At 38.1% G+C, this 19,967-nt stretch overlaps 1 protein-coding gene across 3 annotated transcripts in view; it reads left to right on the top strand.

Moving 5' to 3' along the window:
* Positions 1 to 19,967, top strand: part of FBXO11 (F-box protein 11) — a 70,653-nt gene that overhangs the window by 34,086 nt on the left and 16,600 nt on the right. For 2 of the 3 annotated variants that reach the window (XM_039706781.1, XM_039706783.1), the window contains exons 2-10: positions 752 to 879; positions 992 to 1,073; positions 6,707 to 6,851; positions 8,087 to 8,216; positions 9,234 to 9,317; positions 9,406 to 9,538; positions 14,462 to 14,568; positions 14,660 to 14,771; positions 19,794 to 19,900. In XM_039706781.1, the coding sequence (XP_039562715.1) occupies positions 752 to 879; positions 992 to 1,073; positions 6,707 to 6,851; positions 8,087 to 8,216; positions 9,234 to 9,317; positions 9,406 to 9,538; positions 14,462 to 14,568; positions 14,660 to 14,771; positions 19,794 to 19,900 (1,028 nt within the window). The remainder of the gene's footprint in view (positions 1 to 751; positions 880 to 991; positions 1,074 to 6,706; positions 6,852 to 8,086; positions 8,217 to 9,233; positions 9,318 to 9,405; positions 9,539 to 14,461; positions 14,569 to 14,659; positions 14,772 to 19,793; positions 19,901 to 19,967) is intronic. The other variant, XM_039706782.1, reaches the window with a different exon arrangement.

The raw sequence follows: 19,967 nt of genomic DNA on the forward strand, positions 1-19,967 counted from the left end.
GCTTTTTGTTCTGGCCTTTTTAAAATTCGTGCAGCTTTATAATGTAATGTTAGTTATAGGGCATGCAGTGATGAGTAATTATTTCTTGCTTGTTTCAAGTATGTTCCATAAATATATGAACAGGGAAAATTGAAACTAATGAATCAAAGCCTTTAGAATTATACTCATGACACTTTCTGCACTTCTTTTTTAAAGGGCAGGGAGAAAATATGCTCTTACTTTTTCAAGTGTAATTTAGGTGAAGAGAATGTATGTATTTAAAGCTACCTCCATTTTACAGAAGGTTTTGTGTGCTGGCCTGAGCTTTTCCAAAATGTTTGAGGAAAACTCAGTCTTGAGTTTTGTACTAAGTGCTATGTTTACTAAAGGATTTCTTGATAACATTTAGTTAATAATTGACACTTTACTGTTCCTCATTCTGCTGATTGTGTTAGGTAAAAATTTGAAGTAATGAGGTGATTGAGTTAGCATAGTGAATTAAATGCTTGCAGAGAAACCAAAAGCCTAGGTTTTTGCTTTTTCTTAAGCTGCTTTTGGTGTAGCTGCTGTGTGTGTATGGAGAAAGTGCACATGAAGGAACTTAGATTTGTGTGCTGTGATATTCTGACCCTTTTTTGTTTTACTAGAAGTACTCTGCTCTCTAGCACTTCTTCCCCACCCTTCTGACTATGTACTTACCTGAAAATTATAAAGCAAAACTAGAACTCCAATTATTGAATTTCTTTCTTTTTTTTTTTTTTTTTGTTTGCAGATGATGATGTACCTGCAGATATGGTTGCAGAAGAATCAGGTCCTGGTGCACAAAACAGCCCATACCAGCTTCGCAGAAAAACTCTTCTACCTAAAAGAACAGCTTGTCCTACAAAGAGCAGTATGGAGGTAACTTCTTTGGGTTTAATTGTAAAGGAAATGTTACTGTTTCAACAATATGAAACTAGTTAGTATTTTTCTTATCTAATGACTGAACTAATTCTAATTTATTTTATTAAAGGGTGCCTCTACTTCAGCTACTGAAAACTTTGGTCACCGAGCAAAACGTGCTAGAGTATCTGGGAAATCCCAAGATTTATCAGGTAATAACTTTTGTACAAAAAAAGGGCAAGGGAGAAGGAGTTAGAGACATTTTAATGTCAGACATTCTCCCATACAAATTGTCCCCGTACTAGTTTTGTGTATTCTCCAACTAAAAAACAGTAGTGGGGAAAAAGTACCAAAACAAAACTATAAGCTTGTTCTGATCTTCAAATTTGGTAGCATGATTTTAATCAGAACTTTTTGAATCTGATCCTTTGCTCTGTCTGCTTCACTGCAGGTATGTTTGGTTATTTTTTATTCTCATAGTGCTGTGTAGTTGTATCTAAGCTGCTGTTAGGAGCAATAATACTGCCATGCTTAATTACCATTTCTCATATTAATGGCATTGTTCCATTGCATTTTTAGGGGTAGTTTGGGTATGTCATCATAGCGCTTCATTGTGGAGAGAGGGAGAGACTTGGTGTGTTTGTAAATAAAAACCAGATATACTTGCATACATAATGTATGTAGATTTTTGCACACATCTACAACAAATGTACATTGTATAATAAACACACATCCAATACATGTGTATATAACTGTCTTGTGTGTATTTTTTGTGTGCACACACCCTCTGCTTCTCTTTTCTGTGTAGTTTTTCAATCTCTCTGCTTCTATTATTTTTTGTCTCCTGACACACTCTTCAGTTCCAGGAGATCTGCTGTCACTTTTGCCTCGAAAATCAACACCAGTGCTTGCCAACTCCCATCGATGTGGTTTCTCCTGCTTTTCTTGCTCCTGTTTGTTTTTTTTTTTAGTCCATGTCTCCCTTAATATTGTGAATTAAAGCTGAGCAGCTGGCACAAGACTTTGGGTCTGTTTTCATGTCTTCTGTTGAGATCTGCTCTTTCTAGCTTCTCATTTTCTCCATAGCATAGTTTTTTTGTCTTTTTTTTGTCCTTTTCCCCCTGTTTTATTCTCCCCCTCTTTGATAACTCTCTGATTTCAGCAGCTGTTCAAGAACCATTTAACTTCTGATTTATATTTTTGAAATAGCCAGAACCAATTGTACATAATCCTGTGTCATTTTGCATTGATTCATTTCCTGATTGGCTCTCTGGAGCCTTGTGCAGAGTTGTCTTGTCACAGACTCTGTTTCTCTTGACAATTCTTAGTTTTTCTTCCATTTCTTTCACTCTTTACTGTGTTCATCATTGTGCTTTTACTCTCCCCGTTTCTTTAGTGAAAGTGTGTTACTTTCCAACATGAATGACACTGATTTCCTGAGGAATACTCCACGCTTTCACTGTGCATTCAGTTTGTTAGATTCTTGAGCTCATGCGGGGATTGTGGAGGCTTCTCCAGCATGGAATTGACAGAGGAATCACTGTAAACAGTGATTTTATAATTTTACTTTTAAGACCATGCTCAAACCAGTTGAAGTGTAAGAATGGTTGGAGGAGGACACCCCTTTTTCTATTAAACTCTTTCCCAGTATGGGTGACAGTTATTTTTTATTCTCCCTGTTGAATCTAAGAGATTCCTCTAAATTTGTACAAATGTTGATTCTGGTGAGATTTATGTTAACACACAGTCCCCTTCACCTCACATTTTTAATTGGCATAGGTAATGATAGCTGTTGTAACTGAGTTGTAGGTGTGAGACTTCTTGGATTGTCATGACTGGTGACTGTGTATTGTCATCTGGGCTATACAGATGTTTATTTTAGAACTGTAGATGAAATGATGGCAAGGGACTAGAAATACAGGAAAATTTCTTGGTGGAAGACCATTGTACAGACTCTTGAGTGGAGGAAAATTCAGGAAAGGAGAAATGCCAGTCAACTAGAGTTTCCAACTGGAGTGGAGCCAGGAGTCGGAAAAACGTGTATTTTAATACAGATTTCAGAGTTAGTTCTGCTGGGTGTGTTGCTATTTTAAATTTGTCTTCTCATTTGGCTATGGATTTGCAGTACATTGTGAGACTCGAGGTTATTGGCTTGCTCACTGGTTGTTCTGTACACTAGGAACATGCCTAAGTTTACAGAACTTACTGACTCTTTAAATTGATTTTTTTCTTTGTCCATTGATTTCCTAAGATCCTTTCCCAAGAACAATACATGCTATGTTTCTGGCATATTTCTGCTTCTTAACAAGAAAAGATTTTTTTTACTAAATACATCCCTATAGAGCAAAAGCTATTTGTGTCCATCTTCTCCACTAAAATGGACAGAAAAGGCAACCATATAAGACATAATTTACAATTTTTGGATTCTTGGGATGGCAGTCTTGGTCTTTGTACAAAGAAGGAAATTCACTTTCAAGCAGCTTTCCCTGCTCTTTGTCTTGGTATTACTTTGCTAGTCCCTATCAGCTAAATGATCAAAACTGAAACTGAATTAGCATCGTGAATATCCTGTGGAAACTGAATGACATAACTAGCTGTGTTTCTAACTTTCAGGTGTGCAGTGTATTAATGCTTACTAAATCATAAGTAGTTCAACTGTCACGTTAGGGCAGAGATAAAGATTGGTGATGCCCCTTGCACTTCATTTTTATTTTTATTCTTGTCTGGTTTTGACACTTATTTGGAAAGCTGGTTGGGGTTCTTTTAATATGAGTGTGCATTTTGTCCATTACCTTGACTTCATCAGTAGGCATGAAACTGTCCGGAGTAGGACCATGTAAATGCTTCTGATCTGGTGGCCAGATAAGCCTTTTAAAACTGTTTTGGCTCATTTTTGTAAACTGAGAGGAAGAGCACATTGATTACATCCTTGCTTTGACACATTACTAAAAGATATCCAAGATGTGAAGTGTGGATTTATAGAACAAAAGCATGTAGGTCTCTCTTTGATACAGAGAAGTCTCCACATTAAGAAGCAAATTAGCTTTTTCAAATTATACTGGAGAATTTCACCTGGTAAGCTCTGTATCAGTGATTTGAGTGGAGAAATCTTAAATCAACCCCTGCTTAATTGAGCAGAAGGGCAATTTAAATTAAATTGCTCATTTCGACAGGATTTTGAATGAAGCTGAGTGAGGATAGCAAACACCTGTAAAATCATCATCTTCATTTTGAAAGCAGTGCCTAAGTTTCCAAGAAAATGCAACTTAAAAAAATTGCAGGGGCAACAAGGTTAATTGAGGCTTTAAAGCTTTTATTATTATTTTTATTTTAAGTGTTTTGACACATTCTCAAAGTTGCTCCTTGTCCCTTGTGGTAAGGAAACACATCTGGATTTCAATTTTCATTTTGAAATCGAGCATAGGGAGGAAAAGGGAAGTATGAACTTTGGAGCAGTGGGAAGGCACTGTGTTAGTGAGCTTCTCCATTCAATAAAAAATTACTCAAGGTCCTAACATAGATAAAGGAAGAAAAAAACCTGCAGTTTGTTTATGGAAGTAACTGCTTAAATTGTATGCCTCAGGGATTTGTGTGTTAAAAGGAGAACACAGGTTGTGGAAAACTTGGGAAGATTTACTGTTTTGCATCTGCAATATACCATTTCAGCTTTCAGTAAGGCAGTAGAAAACTACATCTAAGTGGAAAGCTACCAGAGAAGTATTAATTCAGAAGCAATGTCCAATTATTCTGTGATGCATTTCAAGAGTAATTAGGACTGTAGAACAAACTGCTCCTGCCTGTTTGACACAGGGAGGACCCTTTATACCTCCAGTGGAAAAAAACCTTTTAAAAAAACAGCACTGATAGTGCATGTAACATTTTTTGGTGATGCCCAGCCACGTTCCCCTTATTGGCTGCTGTTAAGCTCTTCAGGCTTCAGGCTCCCCAAGTGTCTCTTGAACAGAAGGCCTTTCCAGACTACTTGCATTTCATAAGTTTTATCAACTTACTGGATTCAGCCTGGCTCATAAGGCTTTGTTTTGTTTTTTCTTGAATAAAAATAATTTTGTAGTCTGCCATCAATGCTGTTGCAGAAGAGAGCTGTCTTGGCCAACTTCTGGGCATTCATTCCTGTTTCTTTCCTTGTGTCCCATGCTAGCAATTCTGTAGCTTACAATGGACTACAAGAAGGAGCTGGTCATAAAAAACTCTGGAGGAGGATAGGATACTGTGGGAGCAAATAGCTGTGGGCATGTGGAGTGATGGCACTTAGCACTTGGGCACAGATTTTTGTTGGGTTGAAGAGGCAAGTACCTATAGTTTATAGCTGTAAACTGTGATACTGCTGTGACCAGCTGTCAACTGCATAAATACATAAAATGCATCTCTGACATCTGAGATGACATTGGTACTCTGGAATCACTAAGGGGACATTCTCATGATGGCAATAAGGAACACTTTCAGGGAAGGTGCTCCAATCTCAGGAATATTTCAGAATTTCTACTACCTGGTTTGATCAGCAGAGTAAGCATGGCACCCTGCAAAAATCACGTCTGTCACAGTACACAGCTTCTGGTGATGTGGTCTGCAGACCCCAGTTTAAGGTGGGGTAAAAAAGTCACAGTTTGGTGCCTGCAATTTCCCTCTTCTCTATCTTACAGCTGAAAATAATACATTTCTTAGTGCTGTCTTGCCTAGGGGAATCCTGGGGCAGTTTGTTTTTTTATATGTGAAATCTGTCATGGATACTATTTTTCAGAATGTTATTCACTCATATTTAGTAGGTCATCTTTCTTAAGAAAGCTTCAGTAGGCTTCTTGTAGTAGCCAAAATGACAGTCCTGTTGCTTTTTAGGCTCAGGTGTTCTAAGAAAATATGGTGTGAGGGTCATTACATGGATGTAATTGTGCTGTGAATTTAGCAGGCACAAACTTGGAATGCCTTGCATAAAAATGCTCTAAACTTTGGAAGCTGTGTGGTTGTGCCTTTAGGATCATAGAGAGGATGCTGAGGGCATTAGCCAAAGAAGTGACCTTTGCAAGCACAACTCCCCTGCTTTGAGGGTTCCTGCCCCAGGAGGGTCTGGTGAGAACACAAACTGCAGGCAGGGCTTTCCCAAAGGAACTGTTCTATGTGGAGTGCCCATGGGCAGGGTTTAACAAAGTGCACTCCTGTCTCCACACAATGGCATGGAAATACAGCTTTCTCCAGCCTCTCTGAAGAAATGAATCTGGCAAGACTACTACTTCTTCTGGTTTAGATTTTTCATTTAAAAAGGGAGAACATAAACAGGAGTAAGTGAAAGGAAGAGACTTAGGAGTTATTGATGGCTGTTGATTTCCTACATCCCAGATGTCTTCTTTCCCTAATGTGTTCATTGTGGGAGAACAAGGAAGTCTTCCTAGTAGTTTTTCCAGAGAGTGACTATTTCTGATTAAATTCTTTTGTGTTTGAAAACATTTGCAGACATTTTGGCTTTGGGACTGCATTATTATTATTGTATAGATAATATGGGTTAATTGAGCCACAATGAAGCTAATAGCAGTGAGAAGCCAGCATTTCTGGAACATGCACAGTAGCCTGCTTAACATCTGCACTTCTTTGCAGAATGATTCCTCCAATAGAAAAGGTGAAATAAGAAGCTTGGAAAGAGGACTTGAAGTCTGTAACTTCTGTCAGATTTTTTGCCTTTGGTTTTAGAAGAAACAAGCTTTAAAAAAAGGCTGCTTGAGACAATTGACATTTTAAATGGGAATCTTTCAAGTGACAAGTTGGTAATCTTTTGCAGTCTGAATTTGAACTCGCTAGATATGTCAATAACCTTGTATTGATTACTGTTTAATAGCAGCACCTGCAGAGCAGTATCTTCAGGAGAAGTTGCCAGATGAAGTGGTTCTAAAGATCTTCTCCTACCTGCTGGAGCAGGATCTCTGTAGAGCAGCTTGTGTGTGTAAACGCTTCAGTGAGCTGGCTAATGATCCAATTTTGTGGTAAGTGAAAAGCTATTCCTCATTATCTTGAGAAATACTAGATGTGCTGCTCAAGATGCCAGCACAATAGGAAAATTGAAATGCTGGTTACAATTAGTTGAAGGAAAATCAGTTGTATTTTGTCTGGTTTAGTTAACATTATTTTTGTATTATATGTATTAAACAGTAAAACTTGATTCTCTACTAGTGGAGATACTAGTTAAACTATGCCTGTTTTAAAAAAAATAATTTCCTTCAGTTGCCATTTCTTCTTTCCCCTTTAACCTTTTATAGGCTACTATGGGGATTGTGTTACTTCACACAGAAGGAACAAAACAGTTCTTCAACTTAGATTTTAGCTTTGTCTAGTGTTACTTAAATAGGGTTTTTGTTTGGTTTGAGTTTTGTTTATTTTGTTTAATGGTTGGATACTTGGGCTGTTTTCTCACATGAGTCTGGTCTACCCCTGGGTTATTGAGAGTTGTAATAAATGGGAACTATATTTGTACTTTTCTATAAGGGAAAAAACAACATATTTCTTAAGCTGCTTTGTTTTAAAAGTAAAGATTAAGACTAAAAGAAAAATCATAAAATAACATAATAAAACTACCCCATTTTCCTGTCCTAAAGACAGATTTGGGGATGCCTTGTCAGATTAATTCCAACTCCTGTGATTCAGTGTCATCCTGTGAGTCTGGGCTTAATATCAGCAGGCTCAGACACTGAAATTATTTGCATTCTGGCACTAATGAAAAGAATCCAATTGCTGTGTGCCATTTTCTTCTTTTTAAACCACTGTAATTTGTTCACTGATGAACTCTTTTTGGAATACAGTGCATCACTTGTTCTCGGTGAATGCATTTTTTAGTCTTGTTTTGGCAAGGTGAGGAAGAGGTGGTGACACGCTTGGTCTTAAGTTTTGTTATACTTGTGCTACTGGCTTTTGTAAGTGTTAATGCTGTAGTTAATGTGCAGTTTGATTCACAAATAGTATATGTAACTGCTTAAGTTTCTTCATTAAAATTGCATTTTGAGTGGTTTTTCTCTTGGCTTATAAAACACACAATTTTTTGTCAGAAAAACACAAAAGTCAGTACAGCAAAAAAATTGGTTTTAAGTGGTAGGTGCTGATCTTGGTTGTATTCACTGTCACTAGCAAATTATTCTCAAAAAAACCCCCAGGTTTTAGCCTTTGGTTTTATATTAAAATTGAAGATTAAAATGGAAAATTAAAATAAATTTTCTCTTCTGCTCAGGAAAAGACTGTATATGGAAGTATTTGAGTACACTCGTCCAATGATGCATCCTGAACCTGGTAAATTTTATCAGATTAATCCAGAAGAATATGAACATCCAAATCCCTGGAAAGAAAGCTTCCAGCAGCTGGTAACAGTTTTATTCATTTATATTCAAATTCATGGATATTTATAAAAGTAAAAACACCAACTTCTGAAATGTGGCTGACAAACAGTAATTATCTTGGGTTTAGACTTTAAGATTCTTGTGGTGTTGTGCAGTAGGGGGAATTCAGAAGTTATTTCCTGTTTTGAGGCACTCTTTAGGGAGGCACCACATGGTAAAGTGGAGTCCTTGAGCTCTGCTGTGTTGGGTGTTGCATCACTGAAATTTTGTGTACAAGATTGTCATGGTGTGAGACTCACAGTGTGAAAGATGCTGTTGTCATATCTTACTAAACCAGTGTGTGTGCTGGTTATCAGATTTGTGTGCATCTTCCTCTGGTGAACCAAACACATATTGGTAATACCACTTGGGCTAAATAGTGATTTACAGCTGGTCTGACTGGAGGTAAACAAATCTCCTTTAAGGAATGTGATTGCACCTCTAATCCAGAATTTCAAAGGTATTGAAGGAATGGCTGGGAATGATACTAGGAAAACATACGTAAGGGAAATAAACATCACTGTGAGTGTACCAAACAATGCCATGTGTTGCTGGTTAATGAATTTCTGAAGTGCATTGAAGACAAATGCTTAACTTGGCTTCTTTGTTGAGTATTCAGTCACCAGTAAAGGTATGAGATTCTCTTTTCCTCACCATATAAATGCAGTTTTTTTGGCAAGGTGCTAGAGAATGAAGAGATGGAAGTAAGGACAGCTCTTGTGGAATGCTTCAGGTGTATGGGGCTTTTTTCAGTCAGTTTTCAGGCTTATGGCTGTGTAAGTAGTTGGACTCCTGGCTTAGTTGATCATTCCCTTAGACATTTTTTTGTGTTGCCATTTTAAATGGTGTGCCTAGAGTGGGAGATCAGTATATGATCCTTACTTCCTGGGACAAACTGATATCAGCAAATGGCTTGTTAATTAGGGAATTAGTAGATGTTCTGTCAGTGTATTCAGGCCCACCTGCCTGCAAGCTTCTCACAAACTCTCTTCCTTGTTTCAGTACAAAGGAGCACATGTAAAGCCAGGTTTTGCTGAACACTTCTACAGTAATCCTGCAAGATACAAAGGAAGAGAAAATATGCTGGTATGTTTAGAAAGCAGTTCTTAAAACTATTTATATATCTGTATAAATGGAAATGGACATGACTCTAAATTTTTTCATTTTCTTCTAGTATTATGATACCATTGAGGATGCTCTTGGTGGAGTTCAAGAAGCTCATTTTGATGGACTTATCTTTGTTCACTCTGGTATATATACTGATGAATGGATATATATAGAATCTCCAATCACCATGATTGGTGCAGGTATGTAAACTGGGCACATCACTGTCTCAAACTTGTGTTAATTACCATGGTACTCAGGTATATTAAATATCCAGTATAAATGCCCATCTTCCCTCATCTGCATAGGAAATAAGTGGTTTTTGTGCAAGTGTCACTAACTCAAAAGTAGCTGATGCTTCAGACTGAAGTGCTGTTGTCTGCTTGCTAGTTCTCAGAATAACTTATCTTTTTATTTCATTATGAGAAAAAAAATGGAATTTGTCAGAAAGCTTATTCAGTTTGCAGTTGAAACTTTTACATTCATACATGACAACAAGCCCAAATTAGTATCTGTCCCATTTTCTTCAGTATCATAATTCCATCTTGAGGAAGGAAATGAGAGCATCCAGCAGAAAGATTCTGAGACTGGAGGTTCTTCCTCTGTTCTCTGCCAACTGTTCTCTGAACAGAAACCTTTATGGAGAAGGAAATAAGACTTGAAGAATAGGAAGGGTTTAGGAAGTTAATATAATATACCAGGCTGCAAACTGTGATACTTGTGGGGCTGCTTGCTTTTCATGTCACTACTAGGAGCATGCTAATTCCCAGTAGCATGTAACTGGTAGGAATTCAGGCTGTATTACTGTCAGGTAGAGATTTTGTTTAAGGGGTCTCAGATCTCTTGCTCCTGTGGTGATGTAGAATTAATTACCTGCTGGTTTGTGTTTGAGAAGCTGTCTCTCTGAATTGGTTGGGTTTACTGGGTTGTGGGTTTTATTAAGGCCCAGTGGGTTTGGGGTTTTTTGTTTTTTTGTAAGGGTGGGGGTTTTTGTTTGTTTTAGTGGGTGTGTTTCCTATGGATATGTTCTTTGTTTTGCAAAGTCTTTTTGGGTATTTAACTGTTCTCCATACCAACTGTTTTGTTCTTGAGTGAGACTGTTCTGGCACTTCTTGCCTGGGTTTTGCAGCCTTGGCAGGGAGAATGGTTTTGTGCAATGCAGGCAGATTGTTCCAGTGTTATTCTGAAAAATTGTCCCCACAGATATGCAAGATGTGGCAGTGTTAGTATGTGAGTTTGTCAGTTTGTGACTGTATTTCTGGAGCTGACATTCTGAACATGCCCACTTACAGTGCTTTGGTCTGTGTTGTGGAGAGCTTTTGGAGGACAAACTGGATTCCTTTTGGATGAGACTAATTTACAAGACATGTTCCTGGAATACTCTTACTGCCCTTCAGTAGCCAGTGTGTGTTCAGTCAGAGGGACCTGGTGAGGACTAGTGCAGAGTCAGTCCCTTCTCCCCTCCCTGTCCTGCAGCATGTGCTGGGGGTGGCTGATCCTCAGCACTGGCTCCCTCTGCAGTGTTTGCTAATGGAGATGTGGCCACAGACAAATAACCCCTGGCTTCTGTTTCACAGAAGAGAGGATTACAGTAAAAATAGGGCAGATCTTATTCATGAAGTGTTTAAAATCCAGAGAAACTGGATCAGCACTGTCCTAAGATATAAAATTTCCCAGTCACTTCATGTCACTTGAAATGATATCTTGAATATCTGAGTAAACTTCTGCATGTTCTCTGTCTCCTTTCAAGTTTTGAAAAGCCATCTGCTTTCCCTTCCTCTGGAATTAACGTAAGTTATTCAGAAAAACAGTTATCTTAAGTACAGTCCTTTAGAAGCCAGGGATCTTTATTGTGTATTTTTGTAACAGAATAGCTGTCTTGGGGAACAAAACCTCCAAGAGGAATGCAGCGATGCTAGATGTATTTATATTTCAGTTTTTGGCATTGCTGACTTCACTTCCTCAGACTTTTTCTTCTGAATGGTGAGTGACATTGTAGAGAGAGTCAATTTTCATTTGACTGGAAAAGAAAACAAATTAAAGTGAACCGCTAAGCCTTGGAGAACTACCTCTTCTCTGTTCAGTCTGGCATGCTTTTCAGAATGGTAGGATTAAGGCACCACCAAATCTCTCTGCATTTCTACTCAAATTTCTTTAATAGTTTATTCTTCTGGCTTCAGAAGAAGCACAACATTATTAGAAAGGCAGCTTAACATACCTTGAGCTTGGAAGAAGCTTCTGCTTGGTCACATAAGTAAAATATGCTTACAGAATAGTGCCTGGTTTTCTGAGTTTTTGTTCTGTTTAATTTTGGGCTTATTCCTTCCCCTAAATCTGAGGGAAGGAGTTGGTTCAAAAGGAAGGCTTTGGAAGTACTACTAGTACTCTGGCATATCTGAATTGTCAAGAAAGAAGCAAGAGGAGAGGTTCTGTAAGAAAATTTGGCTGCATCTGGCTCGGCAGACAGAAGTAACTTTGAATTTTTAAAAAGAATTCTGTTTTCCAGGATTGGAGAGGGGGGTGTGTTTGCTGCAGGAGTAGGAGCCTTCTGTGGAGTGCTCATCTCAAGACACAAAATCTCTCAAATGCTGAGTTTCAGCAGTTGTACAGACATGTCCTGATCTGAGAATCTTCACTTAATATGTATTTTCAGAGCTACAGTTTTTGTTTTTTTCCGTTTATTTTCCATTTGACTTAAATAATATGCAAGTAAGTGAAAATGGATTATCAAAAGATCCTTGGGTCAAGAAAAAAAAAAACTAGTAAAACCAATAGGAATGGTCATTGTCATTTTAAGAGTGGAAAAATCAAAAATTGTAAGAAAATTATTATAATTGGATATTGTTTTACTTAGAGTGCAAGAGCACTTTCACATGCCTGACTTCTTCAAATACCCAATCTGCATCTTTGAATGGAAAGCTTTATTTTGGACTGGTTTAGACCTTTGTGGTTTGCATCTTGTAGACTATAATATCTAAAAGAGTATCTGGTTTTTGCTTGGTACAATTGGACAGGGTCACAGTTACTTCCTGTAGAAGGTAGTGATTTTTTGTCTTCTAATGCAAGGAAAAGGGAAATTGTTTTATTCCTTGTGAGGAATTAAGTAATTCTGAGGCAATATCCAGTTAATGTATATTTCTTTAGTCAGTCCCTTACTATAGGCTTTCCATTCCATTATTTCTAAATGGTCTATCCATGGTCCTTAAGCTGAGCATGAATTCTGATCCTGGGGAACATGACTCCCTTAGGTTCCAGCAAACTGAATTCTTGGGAGTTGTGTTTTGCTTGATTGCAGAATTAATGGCCCTTTTCTTCCGTTTCCAATTCTGATACTGGTTTCTTTATTCTAAAGTGGTCTAAGCCAAAAGCTGAAATAGAGATATTTCTCTGAATGATGGTTTCACAAAAATTAAGCAGAATGTTACAGAGAATTTCATTAATTAAACAAATGCTTAAGGAAGTGTTCACTATTTTCCTAGGGAGACCAAAGTGCAGTGATCTTACTAACTGGCATGTTCAGTGATGGGCATTCTGGGACCTTCCCAACTTGGAAGTTACTGCTTGTGTAGGAACTCGTGTGATGAGAGGATGGTGTCTGCAGAAAACATCATCCAAGTGCTTTGCAAAAGTTCCACAAATCTGTTTGATAATGTTTCAGAGCATTTGATTTGAAGTGCAATTTTTCTTGTCACCCTGAAATTTCTGGTACTGATTTATGGCTCTCGTATCCTCCTTGGGGCTCTGTTTATTTCCTGGGTTTGGTGCACGCGCAGTACTGTGGTGCTGTTCCTTTCCATGTGCTGAAACACACAGATTGGTTTATGCCACTGCATTTGTACCATGGTGAATATATAGAAATGTCCCCAAAGCACAGAAACGTGTTTTGTATGATGACACAACTTCTCATCAAAGCCTCTTTTAGTTGTTATCTGGGTCTAAGTGAATACTGGTGTAGAGGAGAGCCAGACTACCTTAAAATATTTGCAGCTCTGCAGTAATGAAAGCGGAGATTGGGCCTTTAGATAGTGAGAACAAGCTGGATAATAATGTAAATGTTGCTTCATTCTGACTGACATCTTTGTGCCAGAGTGATAAAGAACAGGACATACCGCTTGTCTGTACTAATGTCAACACACAACAGAAAAAGATCTGCTCATGAGGAATCCTGTGCGTGGGCTTTTCAATAAAATACAGAATTTAGGACAAATACCTGCTCACTTTTGGTTGAGTTGGGAACGGTTTAAAATACTATCAGATAAGTTATCTGCTGTAGTATGTGAAACTTCCACCTTAATATTTGGTGTGTTGAGGGAGGGCTGCTTCTGGCTTTCATGTTTAATGTGCAGGTTTGAATCAGACAAACGATCTTGCTTGTGAATGAGCGTCATTGAATTTATTCCAGTGAGTGGCTGAGGTTAACTGGTGCTCCCTCTGCTGGCTTATACCATCCCAACGTAAACATCACCTGCCTTTAGATTAAGGGTAAAGAATCGAGCAGAGCCTCACTGGTAACACAGGAAATCAAATGACACATTATAGCATTTTGCAAGTGAACCACTTCTTAACCTTTTGTACATGCCAGTAGTATAGTTCAATCTAATTCAATAAGTTGGGGGGTTTTTCATAAAGAATAATGAGGATATCAATTCAAAACTCTGAATCCTACCTTAGAGAAGTGTGGGGAGGTCACTTGTAGGTCATGAGTAGATTAGTAAATAGTGGTTCATGCCAGTGATGGAATGTATGTTTTTAGCAGTAATAAAAGGGTTTGGAATACCAGAAGAAATCATACTTGGAGCAGAGTTAAACTGCCTCTAGCCTGGTACCCATGTCTAAGCTGTTCTTTCAGTTCATTGCAAGTGGTAGTCAAAAACTAGCTCTGTAACAGAGGAGGTTTTTCTCACAGTACTAGATATTACTAAATTGGTGCCAGATTGTCTTAGTTAAAGACTAGTTTCTTCATTGTCTTTGTCTCCTTTTTTGAGATCCTTTTGACAGGAAGACTATTTATGTGCCAACAATAGTGTTAATTTTCCTTTGTTGCTTCAAACAGAATTCTGTAAGTGTTTTGAAGATTTCTTTTTTCAGCAGCATAAACTAAGACTTTTTAATTGTTCTCTTTGCAGCACCTGGAAAAGTAGCAGATAAAGTTATAATAGAAAACACTAGAGATTCCACCTTCGTTTTTATGGAGGGTTCTGAAGATGCCTATGTTGGATATATGACAATCAGGGTAAGAATCTCACCTGTAAGCAGATCTTTTAAAAAATGTATTTTGTTGTGTGAGCAGCTGAATACAACATTTCTGTTTTCTTCCTTTTTAGTTCAACCCTGATGACAAATCTGCTCAGCACCACAATGCACACCACTGCTTAGAGATTACAGTGAACTGCAGTCCAATTATAGATCACTGTATTATCCGCAGTACTTGTACAGGTTAGTGGGCTTTTTATTGTTTGAAGAAACACAACAAATTGAGTATGATTACTATTGGCATATCTTTATTTTTTGATGCAGGTATTCAATACAGGTCTGCAAGCCTTAATTGCCTTGGAGCATCACTATTAGAGTGACTTCCTTGTGTCCAAAACCTCTGTGATAATGTGTACTTGGTTTTCTGTTTTAATCTGTTTGGACTCGTTGGGCAGTTGGTTTGAAGTTGAGAAGTGACAGTTAAATAAACATACGTGGGTTTGGTATATAGTTGTAGCTGGCAGGATATGGGGCATTTGAAAGGGTTACACATGGGAGTTGTTCGTGGGGTTTGTTCTGATGTTCAGTACTGGGATCAAGGGCATTAAACAGTCACAAGATGTAACTGCTAAGCTCAGTTCACTCCAAGTGGAATGATTTGACGTGTTCAGAGGATGAGTAGTAGCTCTACAGGCAGAAGTGTTGAAAGACTCATTTTACCATCAGAGACAATGAGGAATTTATACCACCTGATCTGGGAAAAATCAGTAGTCTAGGTTGAGGAAAGGAGGAGTCAGTGTCTGGAAGCGAGGAGCTGGATGGCAGTTTAGTCACTGGCAGGAAGACATTGCAGTTTGTAATCACTGGACACAGATATGGCAAATTGAACATCTTTGAACACAGCCAGATGAATTGGAGTTGGACTGTCAGAAGAGGTTCAGGAGAATTAAGATACTGAGTCTTCGTGTGGAAATGGCCGTTTGAACTTCCCCAAGGTCAGCTAGGGAGAGGGAATGGATCTGTGCAGCAGGCTGTGCATGGATGTTGCTCAGCTCAACGTAAAGACAAGGAAAAAGAAAAGAGTTCTTCCAACTAGATATAAAAACTACATTTTTGTGGTACTGCCTGTGAAGAATACTGCAGGGAACCATGATGAGAGCGGTGGAAGGATTCTTGGTGTGTGCCTTCTAGAGGAAGATGAGCTTTCTTGAAAGTTTTGGGCTATAAACCACTGCACTTGGTCAAGGCAGTTCTGTGCTTTGCAGCACTGTGCTTTGCATCACCATCTCTTTTATTGGAGACACATCAGTGAATACTTGGAGGTGTTAAAAATGACAGAAGAGGAGCAAAGGACAGCGAGCTGCTCCCAATATCCCAGTGTTAATCCTAACACTAGGAAATCAAAATATACAGAGAAAAAGTGTTCTGGAACTTAGCATATACATACCAATACTGGGGATCCGGACAACCAGTGAGTGGAGCCCAGTGTTAATCCTAACACTAGGAAATCAAAATATACAGAGAAAAGGTGTTCTGGAACTTAGCATATACCAATACTGGGGACCCGGACAACCAGTGAGTGGAATTAGATAAGACCACATTCAGCCTGAATATTAAAATAGTTTGAAGAGCTGCATGATTTCAGATGGAAACATGCTTATAGATAAGCTACTAGATCCTGATATTTTTGTGAAAGTTGTTTATGAAAATTAAGTTTTGATTATTTTTTTCATGTCCACTTCTCATTTCTGAGAATTTTGAAGTTTTGCTCCCTCCAAAACTCTGGATTTCTGCATGTTTACTGTATTGAATTGTTGATTCTCTTCTCCAAAATTAAAATTTCTGTTCAATTTTGGAGGCTGTGTGTAGGCTATACTATCATCACTTACCAAGTTTTACTGGCTTTTTAATCCTACCAAGCCTTGCTATTACCTACTCAGGAAGTACTAAGTTTGTGTAAAAAGGGAGGAAGAATGGCAGTCTGCCAGAAAAGGCATTTACTATTTCCAGATAATTGATATCTCTGAAGTATTGATCCATAGGCATTCAAAACCTCTTCCCTAGCACATGCTTGATATCCTTTCTGTAGCTCTCCAAGTTGCATTAAAGCATATTTCTACATTATGTTGTATGTAAAGTTCTTAATGTATGTCATATGTAAAGATGGGAGCTATGTAAGTGCAAATGCATTGAGCTGGAGGTTCTTGCTGCCAGTTCAAAGCATCTTTTGAAATATTTTCAAATAAAGTTTAAATGGCAAGATCCAGAGTCTAGAGGTTGTGTTGCATCCATTGTGGAAGAAATCTGTGTTAGCCCTCACCTCGATGGATAAAAGTAGTAGTGGATGGCAATGTTCCTTTAAAAAAAATACTGCTGAAGTGTGTGCAATCATTATATTCTGAGTAAACAAAATAAAGCTTAAACCAGTACTACATGTGCTTTGTACTCCAAAAGGACCAATTTCACACAATCAATACTCAAGTCCAGTGGAGTGAGTCAGAATAAAGGTTGTTTTCATTTAAATAAGCAAAATGGGATAGAGGTATGCTTTTAGAACATCACACTGGGTTCCAAAAATCCATAGCACCTCAGTCTCAGAAAGAGATAGAGGAAGGGGAGTGAAAGCACTTGAAAAATGCAAGATGGGATAAGTTATTAACAGTTAATACAAATAGGAAATTAGCAATTGAAGGAAACTATGGGGACCTCCCTCTAAAATGAAAACACACCACTTGACTGCCACAAAGAACTTCATAAACAAGACAAGATGCAGCATCTGTCTAGAAGAGAGAGTGCTTGTGTCTTAATTTGGGGAACAAAGGGAGTTTTAGCAGTGATGCTGATCCATCATAGAATGGAAAAATTTGAATGGCAAAGTGTTGTGTAATTTTTGTTCCATATTTAATGAGAATAGGCAGGAATGATAAATGCCCTCATCCCCTAGAGGGATAATGAAACACGTTCCACTCTTGACAGTAACTGTGGATTTAAACAGCTGTGAAAATAGACATTCTAAAATCATGCTGGAGTTTAGAAAGAACTGGCCAAGAAATTCTCTGGATTCCTATTGTGTATCAATGGTAACTTGAAACCTCATTCAAATCAATGAGATGGTCTTTTTCCCTAGGGGGAGGTGGGAGAGGAGAGACTACCCAGGATGAAGTACGGCAGGAGTACTGCCTGTTGATCCTGGATAAAATGATGAGGTATAAGTGCAGGGGTTTGGTCAATCAAGAATTTAAAATTTATGATAAATCAAATTGCTGTGTACTTACATTATAATGGTTGCATTGCACTGTTGGCATTTTGATTACTTTCTTTGACCAAAAGAAGGCAGCAGTCCCAGTATAATTACACAGATCCTTGAAAATCTTTGACATCAACACATAGTGCCTTAAAATATTAGAGTTCTATGGAATGCCCAGAGTCTACACCAAATAACTTTCAGAGTAACTGTAGTGGCTTTTTTTTGGTGGTTATTTTAAAGATGAGTTCTTGGCTTGAAGAGAAGAAATAAGATCCATATTAATGAGACCTGTAGACTTTACTGTAGAGTATTATAGATACAATATGAATGTAATATAACTACAGTCTTAAAAATAACCAGGAGGATGGGTTGCTATGACCTTCCTGGTAGCTGGACTGTCAAACACCACTCACATAAGTCTGACAAAGTGCAGAGTTACACACAACTTGATTTTTTTCCTATTTCTAAGTGCTAAACCCCTCTCCTGGAAAGCTGGGAAAAGCTTAAAGTGTCACTGTGGATAAACTGCTGAATGTGAGCCCTCATGTAGTCAAGTGGCCAAAAGAACTGATGTGATGCTTAGTTACACCTGTGGGAATACCAAGTAGAAGTAGAGAGACTCTGTAACGCCTCTGCTTAGTCCTGCTTCACAATAAAGTGCTCTTTTCTGGTGTCCATAGCAACATGTTGGAAAATTTAGAAACTGTTCACTGAAAAGTCATATAAGGTAAAGCAGAAAACTTTGGTTGTAGTGACTGTAATTTGTTCCTTTATCAAGGAGAAGGCTGAAGGAGCAAATTGCACTGAATGTCTGTGTGCATTGGATATGGCATACACTGGTATAAAAAGAACTGGATGCCAAAGCTGGAGGTATTCAGATGAGCAATTAAAGTGTAAATTAAAAGGACAACAGCCCTCTAGCCAGCTAACAAGCTTTATGCTAGTTTCTCAGTTGCTGGAAGTCAAAGTTATCAAAATTTAAATATGTTTCTACAAGATATGTGCTGAAGTTCCTGCTACTAGAATTGAAGCAGGACTTAATTCAGGGAATTAGTATAGCCTGTATTATTCATAAGGTCAGACTAGACAATCAAAATAATTTCTTTAGGAATTAAAAAAGAATAAGCTCTCTGTAAATGAGTCTGTGAATTATTTAAGCATAGTCTTCTTTGTGGTGCTTTGCTAGAAGGATATATGAAAACTAACTAATAGAGCAGGTACTGGCTTGCTTATTTAGTGATGTTTAATTGTGGGGAACGTGTGTTATGTAGGCTGGCTTCCCTGAGATGAGCTCTCGCCTTTCAGAAATCACTGTTGATTTTAGTGGCTGCAGAATTTTATGTTGTCACACTTCATGGAGTTCAGGGAATTGAGCTGGTATGCTGAAGTCCTGAGCAGTTGGAGTCCTAGTTTCCTGGAAGATGTTTTATTTTTTGAGTTATGGTATGGTAGCTGAAATCATTCAAGGAGTTTTGTAGTTCAGCTGGGGAGAGACCTGTTGATTTCTGGTGTTTATTCTGTACTCAAGATTGTGTGTCTATGTCCTGCTGAGTATTGGGTAGACAGTGTGTCTTTGTATGCTACAAAATTATTGTTTGGCCTCTTTGATGTACTGAGTTGTGAAAATTTAAAGGGAAGCACAACAAGGCAGTAATTAGCAGAGAATTTTGTTAGATTTCTGTTGTGCTCTGCTGTGAACAGTCAGTATACAGTGGGCCTAACACAGGCAAATAAACAAGTGAGGACTTTCATAAGCATGAATTATTATGTAAACCATTGTCCTGGCAGCTGTTTAACCTTGGCAGGATGATTTTAAAGCGACTCCTACCGTGGTTTTTGCATCTGCAAATTGATGACATTAGTGTTTTTCTGCCAGTGGCTTGCAATGCTTTGGTTCTGTGAACATCAAATCTTTTTAAAATATCAGTTCACACTAACTTTTCTTGTGGAAGCACTGCCAGACTATTTATAAATACACTATGCTTTGAAGCTATGGTAACTGTACTGTTTTCTTCCAGTTGGCTCTGCAGTATGTGTTAGTGGCCAGGGAGCTTGTCCTACTATTAAACACTGTAACATCAGCGACTGTGAAAATGTTGGACTTTATATTACAGACCACGCACAGGTAATTTTCCACATTAATTTCTTTACTTTGATAAAATTGTTTACTGTTCTGGATTCCTGTCTTAATT

The sequence above is a fragment of the Passer montanus genome, unplaced genomic scaffold, assembly GCF_014805655.1.
Source record: "Passer montanus isolate IOZ18808 unplaced genomic scaffold, ASM1480565v1 scaffold2, whole genome shotgun sequence".
In the NCBI taxonomy this organism is placed as follows: Eukaryota; Metazoa; Chordata; class Aves; order Passeriformes; family Passeridae; genus Passer; species Passer montanus.